The sequence below is a fragment of the Natrix helvetica genome (genome assembly GCF_964273705.1).
Source record: "Natrix helvetica genome assembly, chromosome: Z".
Lineage (NCBI taxonomy): Eukaryota > Metazoa > Chordata > Lepidosauria > Squamata > Natricidae > Natrix > Natrix helvetica.
The window spans coordinates 21,631,971-21,656,717 of NC_138554.1; the positions used below are offsets into that span (position 1 = coordinate 21,631,971).

Genomic DNA, 24,747 nt, shown 5'->3' on the forward strand with positions numbered 1-24,747 from the left:
GCATGGGGGGCCCAGAGGGCTCCAAGGAGGAAGGGGCTCAAAGAACAGAAAGTGTGTTGCAACTGAGCGATGCCTCATGGATGGGGGTGGGGGCTGGCCCTCGGCCCTTTCTCCCCCCTCGCCCCGTGATCCTCTTGCTGTTCCTTGCTCTACAAGGAATGTCAAGAGCCTCGTGTTTCACCTGCTCAGGTCCCCGGGCCTATATTTAGCCTGGCCAGCAAAAGGTCAGGAGTTGGGGAGAAGGTTAGTCCCGCCCCGCCCAGTGACTGCTCCCTCTTTTTATAGCCCTCCTCCAGCCTTTGCCTCTTGCCAGTCAGCAAGCATCCTCCGGAGCTGCCTTGTCTCACCAGAGCCCCCTGCTGTATCCACGGTATGGGATGGAGGGGAGGAAGGGGGAAGCTGGGATTTCACCTTATAGTTTTAGAGGGCAGCATGGCTGGTGAGAGCAGAGGCTGGCAAGAGAGAATGTTGGCTTTGCTCTTCCATTTTTCTCCATAGCAATGGAGCCTGGGTGGATGGGAGAGAAAGACACAGTGGGGGTGGGTGGTGGAGATTGCAATCGGGGTCCTGCAGAAGATATGGGTCACAATGGTTTTTCTGGAAAAATTGAATTAAGTTATCTGCAGATCCACTGCGCAAGTAAGTTCTTCCCAGGCTCAAAACTATCCATCTCTTACTTTGATTATCTTTTTTTAACAGGGTCCTAAAATGAAGAGGGTTTTTAAAAAAAAAATCTGTTATTTCCCCCCCAAGTTTTATTTGTTATATTTATATTCCACTTCCACTGAACAGTTTGAGATCTGGGTTTTAAACAATCAAAATCCACATATTTCTTATAATGTTCATCCCAATGCTATTAATAATATAACTATATATCAATACAATTATAAAAGTATGTAACAGCTTCATCATTTTCTGTTATTTTTTGACAGCCAAATGCTCTCTTTTCAATCCTCCAGGCCATTCATCTCTTCTTCCCTTTAGGCATTTTAGATACAGTACTTTGCGTTTGTGTGTGTGTGTGTGTGCTGACTATTTGAGAAGATTTAGGTTCCAGTACTGTTTGGAGTTGGGTATCTCTGCTCCTTTTGGTCCCAGAAGTATATTGTTGGCGTCTCAAACTGTGTATTAGCTAACATTATCTAAGACAATTGTTTCTTCCTTTTGATTGGTATGACTTGCAAAAAATACAAGTTGCTGGTTTGAGGAAATACTGCTAGCACAATTTCCTGTTCTGCAGACCATGAATGTTTGTGGCTCAATATTTTCTCTGCATTCTTGTAAGGTATCTAATCTTTTTGTCTGTAAATGTATGTCACCTGCAATCTAAGTCAATACATCTATACCCATGCTGCTATTTTGCAATTTATCTTTTTTCCCCTTGCTCCTAAACATCTTCCATCCTTTTTTCCTGGACGGTAGGATAGTTTCCATGTAGAATAATTTATATTGCTCCTTCTACAGCATCCATAATTCATTTGCAAAAAAAAAATCTCTATAGGGCTGAACACACTTCATTGAAATAGATAAAGATAATTGATTTCACACTCTTTAAGTCTACATTTTTGGCTTACTAAATCATTAGCCTGGTAGACCTTTATGGATGGCTTGCTAGCCGGTTATGTTAAAAAGACTTTGCAGTAGACCCTTGTAAATGATCTATGTTGCTTTTTAAAAATAAATATTTTTATTATTTACATATAAGTATATTGAACACAGTGTGATTGTCCTGGCATTTCACTTGCCATAAAAACCAAAGTGAAAACAAATAACATATATACTACTTAAACAGTGCTAGTGTTGTACAATTATTTTTGATCTATGTTGCTTTTATTGGTTTTACTGAGGTAAGAAAATTCAGGAATAGTTTCGCATAAGAAGCTGCACAGGTAGCACATTTCTTCAAGTATCCTTGAGTCCCCGTTACAATCTTGGGAGTAGAACTCTGCACTATAATTTGTTGCAGGACAATCTTACAGCAACTTACTGTGTTACATGCTTTTGGTGCTAGAGTCCATTTCATTCAAATGATAAAACTGCTTTTATGTCATACATTTGACGTTCTTGCCAATCTCCAGAGAGGCTCTCTTGAAGCTGAAGATGAATGCAATGAATTGAAAGTTTATCTGTTTTCCTCCCACATTCTGCTCACTCTGGAGCCCCCCCCTTTATTTCTACACTGGGGAGCTCAGCTGTTCACACTCGTTTAAGCCAAGCTATGAGAGGAATTTTGGGGGTCTGGGAACAGTGAGCCAAGTTACTAGGTTTCATAAATCCTGAAACCGATCAGAAAATATTACAACATTGTGGACTGGTTTAATTGCTGACCTCTCTGCCTGGCATCTATTACATGTCTGATCTAGAGAAACCCCCAAAATGGATAAGAATAATTGCACGCAATATAATTATCTATTTTTCAGATTTAAAGACCGAGATGCCATTTGTAGGACAAAAATATGGCAGCATCCCTTGGAGCAGCTGTCTCCAAGAGCTGCATCTGTTCTTCAAAAATTATCCTTTAGTTTTGACAGGGCTACAGAAAGGACCATAAGTGGCAGGGGCGAAAGGAGGGGGGCTCCCCACTCTGTCCCCTACCGCTTGCGTGCTACGTGAGAGCCTGCACACAGCCTGTGACTCAGCAGTTACCGTAATCATCCCAAAAGAAGCCCACTTTGGATTCAGCCTGGTTTAGGGTAGGCTATCCTTTAAAAAAGTTTTAGGTAGGGATTAAGAAAGTCAGGCAACTGGTGAGATGCTGTTACACTGAGAGCAGAGGGGCCGGGCGGAGCCACCTGTCTCCTGTCATAAATCAAACAGCGGTGCTTCTTTCACCTGCGAGGCAAATATTTCTCAACCTTAGCAACTTTCGGATGTGTCTTCAACTCTCAATCTGAAAGTTGCTACGAACTTTTGAGAAACACTAGCCTAGTCACTGGGGCATTAGATAGCTCACTAGGAATGCTGCTTTCCACCTTGGCAAATACCTCTTTGCATTCTTCCATTTGTTGTTTCCTTTAACAACTGAACTCACCCAGACGAATAGGCAGCACTGTTGCAAGACTACTCAGCAGTTGTACCTTGATGTTAATAATCTGCCTGAAAACTTTAGGAATATTTACATTTATGTATGATCCTTACCCAAACAATTAGTAGGCCTTTCTACTGAATGTTTCACTTTGAATATCCAATAAGCAAATTGGGAAGATGCATTAGAGTAATGAGTGTGATTGTGTTCATGTAATTCAGAAATGGATTGTACCTAAGTCTTCTTTAGGTACAACCAACATCACCTTCCCCAACACACCTGATTCCTAAAATAATTTCAGATAAATTCATTCTTTGCTTTTGAGCAAGCAGAAAGTGTTTTGCCACTCGCTGTATTTCTTCAAACAATAAACATAGGTTTTGAGAAGAAACTGATTGAGATTAAGGTAGTTATTCAAACTCAGATGTGTTCCTTTTAAAAATATTATTTAAAGCTCAATAGATGATAAAAGTTTGAGTGCATTTATCAGTCATGGACTGTGGTCATGTAACTATAATCATGTTTTGTGGAATTAACGTAATATATTGTCTTCACACCACATGCTAATAACTATCTATCAGAAGCTGTGTTGGTGCAACCTAGGAAGGTAGTTCATTGTGTTGCATGAACACAGCCTGGGAATAACTATTATATATTTACTCCTTCATTTGCCAGTCCTAGGTTCTTGGAATTAACACTGCTAGATTGGCACAGAACATGCCACTTAAGCTTATCTTTTTTTAAAAACTAACTCCATGGTCTCAAGCTGCTGATCCCGACTCCTTGCATTAAAGCAGTGTTTCTCAAACTTGGCAACTTTTAAGACAGGTGGATTTTGATTCCCAGAAGTCCCCAACCCAAAATTTTCCTACTGTTCAAGAATCCCTCCATCTGACCTTGCCCCTATCTATAATGTTGATCCTGAAGATAAAAACCACCATGCAGGCAGCACTGGACCAAAGGCTTGCCCTAAGGGCCAGCATCTATATCCATTGTGGCTCATCCATACCAGAGGAAGGCTAACAAACAGAAGAACTGGGGGTGGGGGGCAGCCTTGTCCCCCCCATCCATCTTCCCTGGCCACTGGCACCAAGGAATCTACACTACCTTTGCTGTATTTTGTGTCAGGAAGTTCCCCCACTTAGGGGCTCTTTGGAACATCTGTTGATTCCAAATTCCAACTGAAGTGCTTCAGCTTTGCAAGGCTTGGGCAGATGTGGCAGGCACCCAAAATTTTAGGATTTTTCCACCCAGGTCTATTCATTGAGGGCCTCTTTTCTTCATGCTCCTGCTTCCCTCTTATCACTTCCATGGCGTTTTGCTATCTTTAAGTCCATATATGCCCAGGGCATTCTTTTCGGTAGCTGAGATCCAGCACTCATAGATGGGCCAGGGTGTGGTAGGGAAAGATCCAGAAATAGTCCTGTGTCCTTCAGGAAGGACAGAAGCTGTGCAAGGAAGAGCGATCAGGTTTCCCCTTGAAAGGTCAGTACTGAAATTGAAGTTGGAGAGGATGTTAAGGAAAAACGGGGGGGGGGGGGGAGACAACCGTACGGAGCCACCAATTTGATGTAACTTCAGCAGTTGGGTTTTTTTTTAAATTCCTTCATACTCTTTAACTGCCCTTCCATACCACTACAGCAGGGTAATGGAAGAGAGACGGTGGCTATATCTTTTTCACCGCCCGATACTGTGTCTGGAGATTCCAACCTAGGTTTTCCCTTGCTGTTAGATTGCCATTAGAAAGCCACATCTTATCGATTGTGTAATTTTACTACTTAGATTATGCAGCAGTAACCTTTTCCCCCCTTCTTTTTTGCACAATCACGGCCAAGACGTACAAATGATATACTTGCCCTTTTTTTCCCGTGCGCGACTCAACAGAGCCATCCGCCCACGCTACGCTTCTTTTCCTTGTGTGTGTGGTTTAAAAAAAAAACTTCGCCGTGATTCAGGGAAAGAACTCGGCCCCTTTAAGTCTCTTCCCTCCCTCCTCCCCCCTCCCCAATGAGTCAACTTCTCACCCTTTTCCGCCTAAGTTACGTGACGTTCGATTTTGGAACGTTGGGGCGCTCTGCGTTCGATTCGAGCTCCTCACTCGGGTTTCGGGCGCCGTAACCATCTGTAGCCTCTGCTGCTGTTTCCCCGCGCGCACGCGTTGGTACTTTTTCGAAGGAGAGCGGTGAGCCATCTTGATTTGGAAGGTGGAGGGGTGGGGGGGAGATAAGGGGAACAATGATGAGCGCTGCTGCAAGATTGGGAAACAATTCTTAATTTCTCTCCATGATTCATTTTTTTAAAATGCAAGAATTTTGTATTGGGAGAGGTAATATTTGCTGAAGGGGAGAGAAGAGAAGCCACTGGGGAAGGGGCGCAGGAGATGAAATCACGTGGCGGTTTAATTTGTAACTGTTGCATCGGAGAATTGAGGGATGTGGGATTTTGCTTTTCTTCCTTCTAGTATAATTCCTAATCTTAAAAAAAATCAGATTTTGTGCCCCAACCGCAACCTCGTCTTTATGCTTTTGGGTGTTTTTTTTTTCTTTTAAAAATATATATATAGTAGTTTGCAGAACGAAATATGAGATTTAAATGCAAGATTACTGGCTGTACCGGAACATTGGGGTTAGAGAAACTGAAAATGGGAATAAAATATTTCTTTGTCCTTGAAATGCCCTTGGCTGGGTTAATTCTTCCCTTTACAGGATAACTTAATGTTCTTGTTTTCAGTTGGGGAGGGCTCCTTTTAACCTGAATGGAAACCCTCCTCTAATCTCTATGGTAACACATTCTCTTAAAAACATTACATTTGGGGTGCATCAGGGATAGGTGTATGGTTATGTTGCAGGGGTGGAGGAACAAGGAGACCTGATCATAAATGTCCAGCCATGTGAACCATTACAGTCCTTGGAACGGAAATCATGGCTCAGAATGAGTAAACATATTCTAGGAGGTGTCCTTTCCCTAATTAGGAAAGCCTTCAGATGTATCCTACTACTACGAATGCGATGCTGGACTTCTGCTGGCTAACAAAGATAGGGTTGCATTCCAACTTACCCATAAAGCCCCAGAATTGGGAAGGATGAGATTAAGGCTCCTCTGAGCATGTGCAGAGTGCAAGAATTGATAAAACCTAGAAAAAACTTTGTATTCCCCCTGCCAAAAAAAAAATGTATCTTGAGTTATAATTTGGGGCTTAAAACTCTTGCTACTGCTATGCTTTTGGGAATTGAGAGAAGCACCTGGGTCCCCCTGCTGATCATCCTTCGGCTACAGGATCTTGTTGCCAAGCCATTATTAACACTTCCTGCCTTTCTCTAGTTTAGTCATTCAAGATGCCTCACCAATACCCAGCCTTGACTCCAGAGCAGAAGAAGGAGCTGTCAGAAAATGCTCTCCGCATTGTGGCAACTGGCAAAGGCATCCTAGCAGCTGATGAGTCTACTGGTAAGAGCCAAAGGGGTACAGCTGAGAGGCAGTTGTGCTGGGTTTGGGGAGGCGGGGGTGGTGGTGGGGTGACTTAGAAAGGCCTGCAGGTCTCAAATGAAGCATTTGACCCAAATGTCTGCTTTGTCCTTTGCCTCTTAGGCAGTATTGCCAAACGCCTGCAGTCCATTGGCACCGAAAACACAGAAGAAAACCGCCGCTTCTACAGGCAGCTGCTCTTCACCGCAGATGACCGTGTCAACCCTTGCATTGGTGGTGTGATCCTCTTCCATGAGACCATGTACCAAAAAGCTGACGATGGTCGTGTCTTCACAAAGGTTATTAAGGACAAAGGTGCCCTGGTTGGCATCAAGGTAAGCATTTGTTGGGTTTCAATTAGGGGTTTGCAAAACCTAAAATTGGAATGGAATGGTCTGAACAAATTTGGAACATAATGCGAGGAACAAACCGTTTGGTTTCACCCATACCTAATTTTCTTTTACTAAATCGCATAAGAAAAATGGTGGATGCTGATGGAGGCTAATATTCATTGTTGAACTTTTTGGATGGAACTGATTGGAGTCGTGATACAAGGTATAGGAGGCCACTGGATTGGAGAAAATGGGTTTCAATAGTCTCTCTCATAACATACCTAGATATTGTCCCTGAAGAAAGATTCTGTGTAGGAAGGTAGAATATGCCACGTCTTTTGCAATGTTTTATGGTTAACTATGCTGAACATAATTCCCCTTTTTTCCCAGTTTAATGATGGACAGGAAGTTTTTTGGATACACAGGCTAAACACTGGAATCTTTTTAATGTGTTTAATGGGGAACCAACAAGGGAGGACAGAAAGGGTGACTAAAACAGGAGATTGACAACTAACAGATATTCAGAGTGGTGCCTTTATAACCTCTTCATTTGGATCAGCTATTGTTTCCTATTTCTACATTCAGTTAATTGATAGATTAAAATTCCAAGGTCTTATGTACTTTCTGAAAACTAAACAAATACCTCTCTCGTCAAGTGAACCAATGGTCCTCTTATAGGCATGGTTTTGTTGAAAACTAGAAGTAAGTAAAATGGGTCACATGACTGCAGGACGCTGTAAACAGCTGAAAATATAAGCCATAAACATGGCCAAATGTTGCTAAGCACCTTAAGTTTGGACATATAACCGTAGGAGGAGGTGCTGTCAGAACTTCAAATTCAGGTCGTAAGCCCCAAGGTAGGCTTATACATTTGAATGGTCACTAAGTAACAGGTCATAAGTTGAAGATTACATATATGAGAAGTTGGACCTGAAGAATGAACTAGAGAAACTGCGAAAAGTAAGTGAAGAACTTTCAAACTTCCAGGGCTCTGGTAGAGAACCCAAGACCGCCCATAGGGGTAAAAAGGGAATTTATCTACTTCTGTCCTAAGCACTCGGAAACTACCGTGTATTGATGAAAACGGACCAATCTGTCATCAATTTGACAGATATTCTTACTTTGTTCCATCTATTGCAGGTTGACAAAGGTGTTGTCCCTCTTGCAGGAACTAATGGAGAGACCACCACCCAGGGTGAGTCAATACGTGCGAGCAGATTATAAGAGCCGATATTATGGACTAAACCTAGATTCATGTAGCAATTGAAGGTTCAGGTTGAGGCATTCAAAGAAGTTTATTCTTACAATCTCTAACTTTGCAGGTCTGGATGGCTTGTCTGAACGCTGCGCCCAATACAAGAAGGATGGTGCTGACTTTGCCAAGTGGCGCTGTGTCTTGAAGATCACTCCCACCACCCCTTCCCACCTGTCCATCATTGAGAATGCCAATGTGCTTGCTCGTTATGCCAGCATCTGCCAGCAGGTGGGCACACAGCGACATCCTGGCTGTCGCTGGATAGCGGCCACTTTTTTTTTGCTTCAACGATGATCGATGCACCCACTCATATTTAGTGGAGGGGAAAGCGTCATAATGGAGCAAATGCAATTCATGGAACAGAGCCCACGTTTGATCTCTTTCTAAAAATCCTTAGCTGGCTGGGTTGGTAGACAGGCTGGGTTTCAGTTAGCTCGACACAGCTCTGGAGCAGAACTCCTTAAATTAATGTCATCGTTTAGCTGCCAAGTATGTCTCAAGAGGGTGGCGTTGAAATTGCTGTTTTGTGGTCTTCTATCAACAGAAATGGCTCTGGGCAATTTTGCAAGGACATTCAATGTCCTTATTTTGCCGATGGAGTTAGATACTGGATTGTAAATTTTCCCCGGGGCGTATTTCAATAAACATCCCCAAAAATATTATGCTTCACTACTTACAATCTCACAGACAGCATGAAAGGAAAGGAATCTGTTTGAGGTTTTTTTTTTTCCTCCTGAAAATAGATGGTTGCTTACGGCAGGGGTTATAATCTATAAACACCCATATTTCAGTTTTTTCCAAAAATTGTCGTCTATCTGTAATTTGAATATGAAGAAGGGAAAGGGAACCAATGGAGAAAAACCATATTAGCTTTACCTACTCAATTTATATCCTACCTTTTCCTTGGGCAAGAAGTCAAGGGGGCTAAGAAAATTAAAAACTGCTAATTCGAAAATATATGTGTAATTAAAAGCTAAATAGTCCTCGACTTATGGCCATACTAGAGTCCTCCATGGTGAAAAGTTGTGACAGTAGAAAATAGATTGGTCACGTAACTCAAGAGTTCCCCAACCTTTCTGGCTTTGTGGAACAGTGGAGGGTGGGGGTGGGGAGGCAGTAGTGGGGTGCAACCAGCTTAACGACCGGTTCAATGAGCACACAGGCCTAATGCGCTCAAATGTGCCCAAAATACAGCGATTTGAAGCTCAGTTGGTTACCTTCTAAGACAGCACCGGTAGGTACAACAGCGGAGGCGCAGAAATCAGCTGAAGCAGAAAGACGGAAATGTAGGACAGGATAGCGCAGGTGGGCGGGGCCAACTGATCATCGCTACTAACGGTTCGTCTGAACCAGACCGAACCAGTGGAATGCCACCTCTAGGGGGAGGAGATGGTTCCATGCGAGTGGTGGGCACATGTGCCCACTGTGCAGGCAAACGGAGTGTGTGCCTTCATTTGCCTACTGCTCGCCCAAGTGGGGATGTGCATGCTCGCTCATGACTTCTGTGGCCCAGCTCCGAACAGCTCAAGGCCCCGGTAGTGGGCTGTGGCCCGGGAGTTGGGGACCCCTGATGTAACTGACTGGATTTTATGGCCTTGTTCGTGATGGTTTAAAAAGCTAGCAATTTTCTAAATAACAAGAGGGAGGGTGAGCGAACAAGTTTCTCAAGAGCAACATGACTGAGGTCTCTCCCAACAGAGAAGACACAAAGGAACAGCATGAAGTTCTTAATGGCCAATAGCTTTGGGAGAAGAAGCGGGAAGCCCTTCAGGTAGCGAAGCCGTCAGCCATTTAGGATTAACACCTTAAAAAATGCTTAGGAAGCAACTGGCAGTTGTTGGTGTGGTGCTGCACACTATTCCAAAATTGAACACAGCCTGTGATTTGAAAAGGGGTTGTGCATTGATTTCTGAAACGGGGTTTTTAAAATCTTGTGCATTGTCAATTTGGGGTTCTAATCATCGTCGGCTCTCTTCCCTGAACCACAGAATGGAATTGTTCCTATTGTGGAACCAGAAATCCTTCCCGATGGTGACCATGATCTCAAACGCTGCCAGTATGTGACAGAGAAGGTGAGGATGGAGCTCCTCAACTGACCTCTAATGGGGTACAGTGGGTATGGGTGGGAAAGCCTTTTGCATGCCTTCTAACTGGGAAAAGGAGGCTCCTAATGCAACTGAGAATTCTTTTGGCAATGGAAATCTTACAAATTATTTATATCTTCCCTTGATTTAACTCTATGGACAGGTTCTGGCTGCTGTGTACAAGGCCTTAAGTGACCATCATGTCTACCTGGAGGGAACCCTGCTGAAACCAAACATGGTGACACCTGGCCATGCCTGTACCACCAAATACGCAGCTGAGGAAATTGCTTTTGCCACTGTGACTGCCCTGCGCCGCACCGTCCCTCCAGCAGTGCCTGGTAAGAAAAATCAAACTACCAAGACTCCAATTTTCTGCCTGCTTCTAATCCCAAAGCGGGTTATGTAAACACATGCACAGCCATAGAAGATTATCGTTGCGCATTTGGGCTTCCCTGTTGCACTTTATAGCAACAAAAGTTATTAATATGTTAGTTTCTTCATTCTGGGGGATCTTCGGTTGTGTTGGGACTCTGGAGCTGGAACTCTGGTAATTGCAGATCCTACACATCCAGAAAGCTGACCTGAGAGATTATTGATGACATTTTATACCACACAAAGAGTGGAAGTGGTTTGTTTGCTACTGGAGTCCTATAGTAATGTGTTCCCCATTTTGTCAAGGTGCACTCCATATATATAACTGGGACCATTTTCTTAAAGGGCCAATGTGCACAATTTCTGAAGATGAGAGTGTGTGAATTCTTTAATTTCTCTACTGGATTTCTCAGTGCTGAATTTCCCCCCATGAAAGCAATTCCTCTTCTTAAAAATATTTTCCATAGACCTTAAATCCATGTTTGGTTCTCCCTGGCTTACTCACCTTCTTCTTTTGGTCACAGGAGTCACCTTCCTGTCTGGAGGTCAGAGTGAAGAAGAGGCTTCCATCAATTTGAATGCCATCAATAAGTGTCCTCTGCACAAGCCATGGGCCTTGACCTTCTCTTATGGCCGTGCCCTGCAAGCTTCTGCCCTCAAGGCCTGGAGTGGGAAGAAAGAAAACATGAAGAATGCTCAGGAGGAATACATCAAGCGTGCTTTGGTATGTTTCATCGGGCAAGGTTTAGCAAGGGGTTGTCTTGATTGCTGAAAAGTACTAGGGTAATCCATGAATGAGAGAGTTAAAATTATTCAGTTTCCCCAAAAGTTAAGCATACAGAGTTTTAGACATACTTTTTAATTAAGATGAGGCAGGAAGATTAAGCAGAAAAAGCCAAAAAGTGAAACAACTTTAGTGGGAATGATTTGTGATGTTACCATATCATAAGACTCCTGGTGGTGCAGTGGTTAGAATGCAGCATCGCAGATAAACTCTGCTCGCAACCTGGAGTTCGATCCTGACAGTCTCAAGGTTGACTCAGCCTTCCAAATTCAGAAAAATGAGGACCCACATTGTTTGGAGGGGGGGGGGCAGTATGCAAATAATCCTGATGTTGCAAACAGCCCAGAGAGTGCAGTAAAGCATTATGGGGCAGTATATAAATCTAAGTGCTATAATAATAGTTTAATATAATAATTGCTATATTATTCTGGTGGTCACACTTAACCCAGGAGCCTTTTGGGGGAAAGAGATTGAAAGTGGGAGGAGTGGTCTTGTATTTGCCAGCAATTCTGCCACAAAAGAAGTTTGTGGGAAACTTAGATTCCTTTCAATTGTCTCAGGAAGAGAAAGGACTTTACTTTGACAGCTAGCCTCAGTTTCTGCTATGGCTGTCCATGAGCTCAGTAAGGCAGGGAAAGTGAAGCAATATGCTGTTTCTACTTTTGACCTGGGACAAGTACTACTTCTTTCTCAATGACTTTTCCTCCCTTACAGGCCAACAGCCTTGCCTGCCAAGGCAAATATGTTTCATCTGGCCAAACTGGAGGAGCTGCCAGCGAGTCTCTCTTCATTTCCAACCATGCTTATTAAAAATCAGAGGCTTGGTTACGTTGTCTGCTCTCTTGTTGCTATATTGTGCCTGGGCTACTGTGATGTCTGCTGACTATTTTTTAACCTGTTCCCCCTCTCCCCTCACCCTCCCCTGCCCCTTTTGCCAGCTTCTCTTGTAAGAGAAAGATGTAAATCTTTGTCTTGACGTGAAAAACCTAGAAGTTCTGGTGTATTCTCTTCTCTCACACATCCCCATCTTTGTATGTGAAACCCAGCTTCTTCTGGTGAACGACACTCCCGGTCTGCGGCCAAAACATCAAAATGTCTCCGGAGCAGGGATGCCTGACTCGCAGACCTCTTGAAATAAAAGTCTATTTAAACATTGCAAGTGCCTCTTTTTCTTGTCCCAAGGTGTCTGTGCTTTTTCCACTACCCCAGTGAGGAACTGCCTTTTTCCAGTTAACAAAAAATGATAGGTCATTAGGTAGAAAGACCACTTAAGACCATTTGATTAATGGCAATTCGAAATTGCAACATACTGAAAAAAGTGAGTTGCAACCTGTCCTCACTCTTACAACCGTCATGGCGTTCCCCACAGTTGCATGATCAAAATTTGAGAGCTTGGCAACTGGCGTACATTTACTGGCTTGCAGCAATCTTGGGTCACATGATTGCCGTTTTGTTTCCTTCCCAGATATCTTCAATAGAGGAATCTAGATTCGCTTAACAACTGCATGATCCAGTTAACAAGATGCAGTGATTCACATAACAACCATGACAAAAAAAGTTCATAAAATTGGGTGCAACTTACTTAACTGCCTTACTTAACAAGGAAAATTCTGGTCCAAATTATAGTTATATGTTGAGCACTAGTTGTAGGCTCTGGTTCTCAATTTCTTCGTTCAATTGTTTACAGTTATGGTTTCTCTGTCCCTCCATCCCCCCACTTATATCTGCTTCTGAAACAGCCTCTTGTTTAGGTTCCAAGACCCAAGAGATTCTGAAGATCCTACCATCCTCTATTTCATTACTCCAATGGACTCTTATGCCCATGTGGAGAGGCTCTGCCACAGTAAGTGATGGGAAGTGCCGCAGACACAGGATCACATGGGAATGGCAGATCCTTCTTGCTTCAGTGATTAGTCATTTTGGCCATCTGCTTATAAGTCCGCTTCAAGCTTAATAAATCAAGCAATGGAGCATCTTTAACTCCTGAAGGCAAACTGTTCATTGATTAATTGTTCTCACTGTCAGGAAATTCCTCATTTCTCAAGCAGCAATGTGGGAATTTATAGCCCTAGCATTAAAATTAAAGGTAAAGTGTCCCCTGGCACATAAGTGCTAGTCGTTTTTGACTCTAAGGGGTGGTGCTGATCTCAGTTTCAAAGCAAAAGAGCCAGCGCTGTTCGAAGACATCTTGGTCATGTGGCTGGCATGACTAAACTCCGAAGGTGTGTGGAATGCTTTTACCTTCCCACCAATGCTGGTCCCTATTTTTCTACTTGCATTTTTACATGCTTTCGAACTGCTAGGTTGGAAAAAGCTAGGACAAGTAATGGGAGCTCACTCCATTACACGGAGCTAAGAATTTGAACCGCTGAACTGCAGACCTTTCTGATCAACAAGCTCAATGTCTTAGCTATTGAGCCACCATGTCCAAAGCTAATCCTATATCTGCCAGAGAAGAACTCCCTTTAGTTCTGGTGAATCGGTACTGTAGTTCATCTCTAGCCCCTTATGATCCAAGATCTAGGTGGTTTTTCTTTTCCCTCTTGTGTGAAAGTTTTCATGATACATTTTGGTATTTACAATTCTAACACTCATAAAGTGGTTCTCAAGAGATGATCCAAATAACACTTCTAGGAGAACACCAATTTTGTAGATTAAAGTGGGAGCAACTGACATTCTTTTAAACTTACGATTTTCTTCTGCTCTAGCAAAAACCACCCCAATTGAACAGAAAGGCAAGGTGATTTCTTCAAATATAATTTGTGCTATTTTTTTCTCTACAAGTGGGAAGGTTGCAGCAAAATCTGCTCTGTTCTTGTCAGTTCATGCTGGCTGCTCATGATGAGCAGAAATTTCTCCTTGTCTTCTTTCATTTTGTGTGGGAAGCAAGAGTTCTGACCTTTGTCCCATCGTTTCCTGCTTAAGGGAGCATTCTGGCAAAAAAGGGTGGGGCAGATAAAAAGACCAGAACTTTGTGTTTTAAAACTGATGACAGACAAAGCATGGACATTAAAAGAACTTAATGGTTTTTTTTAAATTGAGAAAGACATCTACATTTCATTCATTGACTAGTTTGAGGATGCTCTGGCTCCAAAATAGCTATTTAGATTATATTGACCCTTTGGAAATGTCCACCATTGAAAAAAATATGATAGTACTTATAAGTTTAACACAAAATCTCTGGGAAGCCAGCTGATGATCATTATGCTCTAGAAATAACTTAAAAATAATCCTCTTGTATTAGCTTGGTAAATAAGATAATAGCAAGAATTCCATAAAAGATAATGACAGCATGCAGACTAACAAAGCTGGAAGGGACCTTAATAATTGTTTTTCCTGTCCTCCAAAAGGGATGGCGATGGAGGTAACAAATGCAATAAGGATTGTACAACAACCAGCTTGGAATTATAACTCTGTAGAAGTGATTCCCCCACCCCGACCCCTCTTACCTATTGTGTCCCAACTCTCACAGACTGGACAAGTCCCTGCAGTTTTCTTAGCAAGATTTTTCAGAAGTGGTTTGCCATTGCCTACTTTCTAGGGCTGAGAGTGATTGGTCCACAGTTACCTACCCGGCTTTGTGCTTAAGGTGGACCTGGAACTCAAGGTCTCCTAGTTTTCCAGCTAGATGCATTAACCACTACATCAAACTGTGTCTAGAACCGAATTGCAGTCTCCTAAAAGATATCTACTCCCAGTTTCTTTTAAACTAAACTAGCTGAGCACAGGATTGAAATAGGCAAACACTGGGCAGTTAGCATTTCTGAACAGGCAACAATTTCAGGATTGAACTAGTAATCTGACTATAACTTCCTGTTATACTTAGGCAGACTTTCCATTCTAGTTATTCTGGATTGTGCTAGTTAATTGAAGCACAGTTTCAAAGCAGAAATGTAAGTAGGAAAACCTGAAGCACAATCTATTGTTCATATGTTTTCAATAGTTAGTCCTTCATTTAGGATTTCCCACAATCCTCCCAGTTGCAGACATTAAGTGGAATGCCAGGGAGATAACATGGGCCTGGTACCACCCCAGGAAACCTGGGCCTCTCCCTGCCGCACTAGTTAGAATGATGGCATTTGCTAGCTAGCATTTTTATCTGATTTGAAGTCATTTTCTTTAGATTTGAGGTCGGTTCTTCCAGCACAAGGAGTTTATTTCCTTTCCATGCATAGAGGGGAAGGGAAATCCCGCAGTGCACTAGGAGAAATGGACATCAAATCCAACATCCTCTGCTTGCAACCTTCCCTGTCAGCTTCCCCACTGACTTTCTGGGGAAACCAGCAGAGAAAATAGAAAATGGGGCATGTAACATTTTTACATTTCACCCTGGCCATTTTACAATGGCCTGCTTCATGGGTCTTAAAGCACACATTTGAAGGTTGTTAGTTAAATCTGTAATGTATATGGGCAACAGAGGGCAAGCAATTTGGCATACTAAAGTAAATGCTTAATAGTCAACACTACAACCCAGACTTTACACAGGGAGTGGGGGGTGTAAACTGGAGAGTTACATTAGTGGAAGGTCAGGCATAGAACAGTGATCAGTTTGATAGGCATGTGTCAAGATATGCAAGTTATTTAAGCACAATGTTACAATGGTAACACATGAAAAAGGCTTAAATCCAGGAAATCTTCTCTGGCACTCACTCAGCAGCTGTGTAACAACTTTGACATCAATGTCAGTGGAAAGCCAAATACAGGGAGTTACCTAGATGACCCTACACCAAAGGTGCCAGGTTTTGACCTTCCTCACCAGTATTGGTCGACTCTGAACAGGATCTGTACCCAACATGATGTCTTCCTGGACTCGTGGTTTAAGTGGGACCTTGTCTCTACCCCTCAGTGTGATTGTGGTGCTCCTCTACAAAATATCCATTACATCATGTCCGAATGTCCATCAAGAGCTTACACAGAGCCCCAATATCTGATTTTTTCAACATAGACCACCCTGTCCTTGAATGGCTGGGTGGACTGGACATTACCATTTGAACTACTATAAGTCCATGTATTTGCCATATGCTAAATATAATTAAACATGAGAAAGTATTAATATTTATTATTAATGGCTAGAATGGGGAATTAAGATGACTTTACTGTTCCTGTTTGCAGCTGGGACTGGATTAGGTCTACAGGGAGAATCAATTTCTCACCTTTCTGAGACTACAGATGAAATTCAAAAACCTCTTATCACCTTTTAGATTGGCAGATTGGATATAGGGATGTGTTAATTACACCAGAGAGGATTTGGTCTACCTTCAGCTACATCAAAGCATTTGTTTTCTCTGGCAGTTGAGAAACAATTAGCTATGGGGAAATGATTGATAACGATGAGCTGTTACTGTCATGTGTTTTTTAAGGAATTAATCTTGGAGAATTGCTGCCTTACTCTTCAGGGTTGGTTTGTTTTTAAACTCATAAGTAATGTCAAACTAGCTAGCCCAATGGGGGAGAAATCCATTAATTTTTAATGAAGTAGCCAAAAGTGTATATCATACTGGTCTTATCAAATTGCAATCTTTCTGGCCACATGGCCAACAGAACTGAAACAGAACAGAGGCATTCATAAAACTGTTCTTACTCACTTGGAAATCTACAGTTGAAGCTCCCCACTCAGAATTTGGACTCATTGTCTGAATTTTGATCATGTGACCATTGGAATGCTGCAACGGTTGTGGTTTTTTTTAACTTCCCAAAGCATGGAAAAATGATTTTTAGTTACAGCAGAATAGGATGCTATTTTCTATTCAGCTTGGAAATCACCAAAAAGAGGTGCTAGCAAATTTCTGTGAATTCAGTCAGAAAAAAAATAGCTGTGCACTGTAAATGTCTGTGTACTGTGTGTTCAAAAATAAAAAGGGAACACTTAATTCAGTAATCAAATGTACTACTGCTGACCTACTGTTTCTTGTTTTTCTGTATTTTATATGCAAATTTCTGTTTTGCATTTTTCTCCTCTATAAGGCCCACCCACGCCCATAAAAATAAAAACGTGAAATAGAAATTATTACAAATCCAGCATACTAAATGCAGCAATGCTCATATTGCCAATTGTTTTGAGAGCTCACTCCTCTTAGCGAATATTGGATTTTTCATCTGCAATTTCTTTTGCAATACAAGCAGCACTCAACTTACAACCACAACTGAGCCCAAAATTCATCTTGTTAAGTGAAACATTTGTTGAGGTTTGCAACATCTTACAACTTTTCTTGCCATATCTGTTAAGCGAATCACTGAAGTTGTTAAATTAGTAACAAGGTTGTGAAGTGAATATGGCTTCCCCATTGACTTTGGTTGTCAGAAGGTCGCAAAAGGGGATAACATGACCCCAGGACACTGAGTGTCATAAATATGACTCAGTTCCCAAGTGTCTAAATTCAGATAATATGACCATGGGGATGCTGCTGTAGGAAGTTATCACCTAGCCCTCTCCCAGAAAAATGAAATATCCTAGGAAATATTGAAAAGGCAGAATATTATATTTTCCTGGATGTGAAAAAGGGAGAAACACATTTTAAACACTAAATTCCTACAGCTTCCTGCCCATCCCCACTTTTGTCAATGGGCCATTAAGAAGGCCAAGCTAGTCCACTTTACATAATAAAGAGTTCTCCTCTTCAGCTGTGATGGGATTAAGGCAGGATAATAAGCCTTTACTCAACTGACCACATGGCATCTGAACTCAATCAAACCTGAATTCAAAACAGCCTAGAGGGTTGCCCCTGCATGGGTCCATGTGAGTCTGGCAACCAATCAGAATACATTTCTTACACAGGAACAGGAAACAGATAGGTGGGGCAGAACAGATTATAAAAATCCCTGCAAGCCCTTCTTCTTGTCTGCTCTTCTCCTTCTCTTCCCTTCTCTTCTCTTCTCTTCTCTTCTCTTCCCTTCTCTTCTCTTCTCCACCAACATTGAAGCATGTGATCACCTTTTCTGTTCAGGACTCAGGCCATGTGGTCCTGTCCACCATTAAACCATCTTTCCAAGCAGCCTCCATGTCTCCAGTGTCTTTTTTTTCCCCACTTGGAGCCGAACCCAGAAGGACATTTCTTCCAACAATTGGCGACCCACAGATGGGACTCCAAGCTAGCCTAACAAATGGATATGGCCCAGGTAAGCCTCCCATGCCGGCACAGACCTCATTGAGTCTGTGGGTGGACTTTATCTTGGCCTTAGCCATTTGGATCTAGGCTTTAAAGGGGTTTTGAGTTTGAGCTCAAAGGCTGCCTGGAAAGAAGGTGAGTACCTCTAAATTTTAATTCTCTAAAATTTAATTTTAAAGCATGGGAAATGTGTGTATGCCTGCCTGTGTGTGACTAGTGTGTGTGAAAATGGATGGAAAAGTGAATGGATTTTTTATTTTTTGTTGTTGCTGCTGTTTTTGTCCTGTGAGAGAAAAAAGCTAAAGCCCATAAGAAAGTTAGTGAGAAAAATGGAGGTACGCATACCCGCTCCGACAGCACCCCTCCTGGGTCACTGTGCGGCTGGTCCTCCGGGTCTCTTTCCCCAAGACTTGAAACTGTAAGAAAAGTCCCTGCGTGAAAGGGCGCGAATCGAAAGTCCCTGCGTGAAAGGGCGCGAATCGAGAGAAGGTTCCCGCGGTGAGGAACGCGTCAAAAGTCCCTCCGAAGGGCACCCCCAGAAAAGTCCCTCCGAAGGGCACCAATAAGACCCTCCGAAGGGCAAACAGAGAAAGTCCTTTCAAAAGGGCGCGAAAGGTCCTCTAAGGACGCGAAAGTAAAGTGGGGAAATACGAAGTGGCAAACCCGGCTAGGACGAAGTGAACCCACATCTAAACGGGATCATGGGAAGCGGTAGCTCGAGGGTAGCCATGGAAACCCCCCTAGGGGAGTTGTTGGGGGCCTGGGACGAAAAGCAAATGCCCGTCCTGGCCGGAATGAAGAAAAAAAGAGCAGATTGTAGAAAATGGGCTTTGCTGAAAGATGATACAGGAAAAACTAATTTGGCTGAAAAGGTACTTAAAAGGAAATGGTGGGATTTCTTTTTTTTTTCTCTTGTCTGTCTCTTTCTCTGTCTTCTATGTAACCACGTGGTTTTTGTTTCTTAAGATTTGTGCCTTCCCCAATTTAACTGAAATTCATGGTGGGAATGATTTTGTTTTTCCCTCTTTGTCTCTCTGTGTGTATGTCTAAATCTTTGTGCACCCTCAAGGTAATTGTAACTAAGATGTCTCCAATCCAAAAGACAAGAATTTTAAAGTGTTCAAAGAAAGAAAGGAGTAAACTGGCAGAAATTGCCTTCGCTCAGTTTGTTGGGCCTAGAAAACTAACTGAAACTGAGAGGGGTCTTTAGTTTGTGTCTGTTCTGGCCAGCAGAAACAGAGTAAAAATATTTTTTTTTCCTTCCTTCCTTGCCTATACCTTAAAGTAACAACCCAGGAAATGTTTTAAGCTCATTTTGAAAGGAAAGTTTCATCCTTGCATTGCATTTATTGTGTGTCTAAATGATTTTACCTGTTCATTTCTTTCCTGGAGCATGTGAATCCAGACCCCATTTCTCATCTGTGATATCCCCATAATGTTTATCTGTTTATCTGCTGAGTAACTGATGCTTTTATTTTTTCAAACTCTGCCTGCAAGCTATCTACCCCCCCACGCCCCTCCCTTACCTCTAATCCTCCAACAATGCCTTTACTGTGGGGGAGGGAACCTTGTTCTCATGTCTTTCAGCCCTAGAAGATTGTACTCTTCAGAAACAAAGGACTGCTAGCTCAAACCATAACTCTCCAATTTGCTGCTGGTGATTGCCTCCTGATAAAACCTGACATGAGGAAAAAAAACTTAGCCAAGCCTGGGACAGACTACCAAGACTGACTGACCACTCTTACCAGCCTTACCACCAAACCAAGCATGCCACCCTAGCAGACATGAAAGAACCCTAAAGGAGATGAAGAAGTAAAGACCAAAAGACTCTCTTCTATCCCCAGAAGACAGCTGTAAAGACTATGGGGGAGGGTGGAAACTGATTGTAAAGTTTTGTTTCTTTGCCTCCCTCACAGAAATTGTAATTGTAATTCTTCTTTCCTGTCTCATTTATATTGTAATCAGTTTAATGTATTCATGTAAGAATTGTATTTGAGAATGGCTAGCACAGCAAGTTCTGAACACCTTAGATTTCTGGCTGGTGGGAGGGAAATTTTGTCCAAAATGTCTGTATTTTCTGTATTGTAGAAGCAGCTACACACACACACACACACACACACACACACACACACACACACACAAAGAGAGAGGGAGAGAGAGAGGCTCCATTCAGAACTAGATTGAAACTATCTCCTTGACCCAACTCCACAAAGCATTTCCTAGGTTGATTTTTGTCTTTGCACAAAAGCCTAAACAGTGATATCTCCATTTTAATCCCATGGGGGAAGGGAAGTTCCCCTCAGGCAATTCCCCCACTTGAAGAGTAGCAGACAGGATCTTCAAAACTCAAACCCCGACTGACTCAAAAAATAATAATAATAGTGATGCTACCCAGTTGCCCAGTAAAGCAGGACATGTTGCACTGGTGGTCTCTGATAGGAGTCCCTGGGCTCATTGTGTGTAACTTTAAAAAAAAATACTAAATAGCTTGTATTGCACACTAGCTAAACTCAATTTGGCCTCACTAAAATAGGAGCCAGGGCAAGTTAAAGAACCATCCCTTGGAAATGGGCAGCCTGTACTTCTTTAAAAGGAAGAATCCTTCAATGGCTGTGAAGTTTTTTTTGGGACTTCTGCTTGCTTGTAGTCTGGAAGCTCACAGAAAGTGATATCAAACACCTGAAAATAATTGGCATGGTAAATTGGATATTGTAAATTTCTTTCCAGAAATTGTGCCCTGGTTGCTAAGACCTTCATGGTTAAAAGCTCTCTGGGAGCCACTGAAGGGATCCTTCTGCTGCCTCTTTCAATGCTTTTCCATCAGAAAAATTAAGTTTCCCTGATCTGACCAATTTTATCTTTTGTCAAAAACATGTGCGTTCCACTCACATTTTTTTGAAAAAAAAAAAGGAGGGATTGTAGGAAGTTATCACCTAGCCCTCTCCCAGAAAAATGAAATATCCTAGGAAATATTGAAAAGGCAGAATATTATATTTTCCTGGATGTGAAAAAGGGAGAAACACATTTTAAACACTAAATTCCTACAGCTTCCTGCCCATCCCCACTTTTGTCAATGGGCCATTAAGAAGGCCAAGCTAGTCCACTTTACATAATAAAGAGTTCTCCTCTTCAGCTGTGATGGGATTAAGGCAGGATAATAAGCCTTTACTCAACTGACCACATGGCATCTGAACTCAATCAAACCTGAATTCAAAACAGCCTAGAGGGTTGCCCCTGCATGGGTCCATGTGAGTCTGGCAACCAATCAGAATACATTTCTTACACAGGAACAGGAAACAGATAGGTGGGGCAGAACAGATTATAAAAATCCCTGCAAGCCCTTCTTCAGCCCTTCCTTTCTCTTCCCTTCTCTTCCCTTTTCTTCTCCACCAACATTGAAGCATGTGATCACCTTTGCTGTTCAGGGCTCAGGCCATGTGGTCCTGTCCACCATTAAAACCATCTTTCCAAGCAGCTTCCATGTCTCCAGTGTCTTTTTCCCCACTTGGAGCCGAACCCAGAAGGACATTTCTCCCAACACTGCAATGGTTTAAGTGTGAAAAACGGTCATGTCACTTTTTTCAGTGCCATTGTAACTTTGAATGGTCACAAAATGAACTGTTGCAGGTGGAGGAGTATATGTATTGATGGCAGAGGCCGGACAGGAGGGCCTTCTTTCATTAATGTTATAAGTAACTAGGAAATTCTTTGATTAATGCTACTTTGAAGTAATACAGCAAGCTGTCCATGACAAATATAGAGTCTGAAAAGAGCTGGTTCAAACTTGCCAAAGGCAAGAATCCTATTAAGGATATTATGGGATGTTATGGAGTTACCGAGCATGCATCAACATTAGGGATGTGTCAAATGATATTAACCAATGAAAGAACTCACTCTAAACCCAACATGTTTGAACTGTATACAGTAAAGATAAAGGTTCCCCTCGCACATATGTGCTAGTTGTTCCTGACTCTAGGGCAGTGATGGCGAACCTATGGCACGCATGCCACAGGTGGCACGCGGAGCCAATTGTCAGGGCACACGAGGAGCTGCCCTGTCAGCTGGCCAGCGCACATGTGCACGCTGGCCAGCTGAGTTCAGCCTTTTTTAAAGCCATTTTTCGCCCTCCCCAGGCTCCAGAGGGCATCCGGGGGGTCGGGGGAGGCTGTTTTTACCCTCCCCAGGCTCCTATAAAGCCTCTGGAGCCTGGGGAGGGCGAAAAAAGCATGTAAAAATGGGGGGTCGCGTCTGTAGTGCACACATGCGCACTGGGGGTCTCACATTGCATTATGGGTGCGGCACACCCGCACACAACCCCCTGCGCTCCCCCCACTTATGGCACACGAGCAAAAAAAGATTTGCCATCGCTGCTCTAGGGGGTGGTGCTCATCTCCGTTTCAAAGCCGAAGAGGCAGCACTGTACGAAGACATCTCCGTGATCATGTGGCAGGCATGACTAAATACCGAAGGCGCACAGAACACTGTTACCTTTCCACCAAAGGTTGTCCTTATTTTTCTACATGCTTTCAAACTGCTAGGTTGGCAGAAGCTAGGACAAATAATGGGAGCTCACTCTGTTACGTGGCGTTGGGATTCGAACTGCTGACCTTTCTGATCGACAAGCTCAGTGTCTTAGCCACTGAGCCACCCTGTTCCTTTTTAACTGTATAGAAAGTGATGTTTTAATCTAAGCTGCTCCTCTCCTCTCTTGGGTGAGGTGCCATTCCTTATGTGCACTTAAAGAGATTTTAATCTTACCTTTCTAGCTTAAGTTCTGTTTGGGCAAGGCACACCGGATGAATGGGTCTGTCAGTTGTTTAATGCTAACAGTTTCATAATGTATTGGACTGCAATTTCCATAATTCTTAGTCATTCTGAGCCAATTTTGAGAATTGATATCTCACTTGTGTAAAGTTCAGTCTGGTAAGGAAACTACTCTTCTTCAGCTAAATCTCATTAGGTGAAGTCTTTTGAAGTCACTGGCTTCTTTTCCCCAAATTGTTGAGACATATTTTCAAACCGTTCTATGAATGTTCCTGCAACTCAGTGCTCCTTCCTTTCCTCTGCCCAATAGAGTAGCATTAATAGGAGCTTCCAGTCAATGCTTTCATCCTTCCTAACCATGGCCTCAGAATATAAAAATACGGCTCAATTTAAAAATTCTGGTGAAATGAGTATAAAGGACTATGGTTGGTCTGATTTCTAAAGGAATGGGAAAGAGCAGAGAAGTCAGAGGATGGCAGGGATCAGAGGTGGGTTTCTGCTGGTTCGGCCTGGTTTGAATGAACTGGTACTGGGAGCAGTGGGAGGCTCTGCCCACCTGTCTGGATGCTTCTGTGCATGTATGCATGCATGCACAAGCGAACTGATAGTAAAATAAATTGAAACCCACCACTGGTAGGGCTGCTGAATTCTCCCCATAGGAAAGTGCCAGACCCACAGCTTCAGGGTTGACCCAGCAAGATGGGTTTAGCACTATTCCAACTATTAAACCATTTCAATTTAACTAAATAAATTAAACTTTAAATAAAGTTTAAATAAATGCAGACAGTTTGGTCTACTTGTTAAGGTGCTGGTCTAGAAACAAAGAAACGGGAAGCTCTAGTCCCACTTTAGGAATGAAAAACCACCTAGATAGACCAATCACATTTTCTCAGCCCAACTTACCCCATTGTGTTGTTGTTGTTGTGGGGAAATAGGAGGAAGGAAGATAAGGTATGTTTACTGGCTTATTTATAAAAATAATACATGTGGGATAAAAATCTAATAATAAATAAAATGTAGTTGTAGTATCTTTCTCTAGTTTTCTAAAAAAGTTCTTGATCATTTTCTATTACAAGTTGTGAGACATATATGCACAGCAGAGAACTTAGTGTGGCCTATCATCATATCCAGGCTAGGTCAATCTCTTCCATCTTGTTAAAAATGTATACCCTGTTTCCACGAAAATAAGACCTCCCTGGATAAGCAGCCCAATTAGGCTTTTGAGCGCATGCGCTAAAATAAGTCCTTCCCTGAAAATAAACCCTTCCAGAAAATATTGCAACACAGCAGCAGCCATGAGGTGACCACGCTCGCCACCTCCTGCATCTCAAAAATAGTAAGACCTCCCCGAAAATAAGGCAAAGTGCTTATTTCGGGGGTCAAAAGAAATTGGGGAAAACATGGTAGTTGTGTTTTTCTTCAATAATGAGTATCAGTGCTCCCATATACAGCCTGCAAAAAAAGTAACAGAAACTAACTTTTACATGGGGTGACCTCTGGGTGGCAGCAAAGGACTGGGTTTTTTTTTAAATTCTTTCTTGTTGCCCCCTAGTATTTCTC

The 24,747-nt window shown here is 42.5% G+C and overlaps 1 protein-coding gene across 2 annotated transcripts; it reads left to right on the forward strand.

The window, feature by feature from the left end:
- Positions 1 to 225: 225 nt before the first annotated feature.
- On the forward strand, positions 226 to 12,476 carry ALDOA (aldolase, fructose-bisphosphate A). Of its 2 annotated transcripts, none has more exons than XM_081970747.1 (9): positions 226 to 370; positions 6,347 to 6,472; positions 6,614 to 6,825; positions 7,963 to 8,017; positions 8,145 to 8,305; positions 10,066 to 10,149; positions 10,325 to 10,499; positions 11,058 to 11,257; positions 12,032 to 12,476. In XM_081970747.1, exons 2-9 carry the CDS (start codon positions 6,361 to 6,363, stop codon positions 12,125 to 12,127), a joined length of 1,095 nt encoding a protein of 364 aa, XP_081826873.1. In that variant the 5' UTR covers positions 226 to 370; positions 6,347 to 6,360; the 3' UTR covers positions 12,128 to 12,476. The 2 variants fall into 2 exon arrangements, with proteins under 2 accessions (XP_081826873.1, XP_081826874.1); XM_081970748.1 differs by lacking the exon at positions 226 to 370 and adding an exon at positions 5,055 to 5,207.
- Positions 12,477 to 24,747: the final 12,271 nt, after the last annotated feature.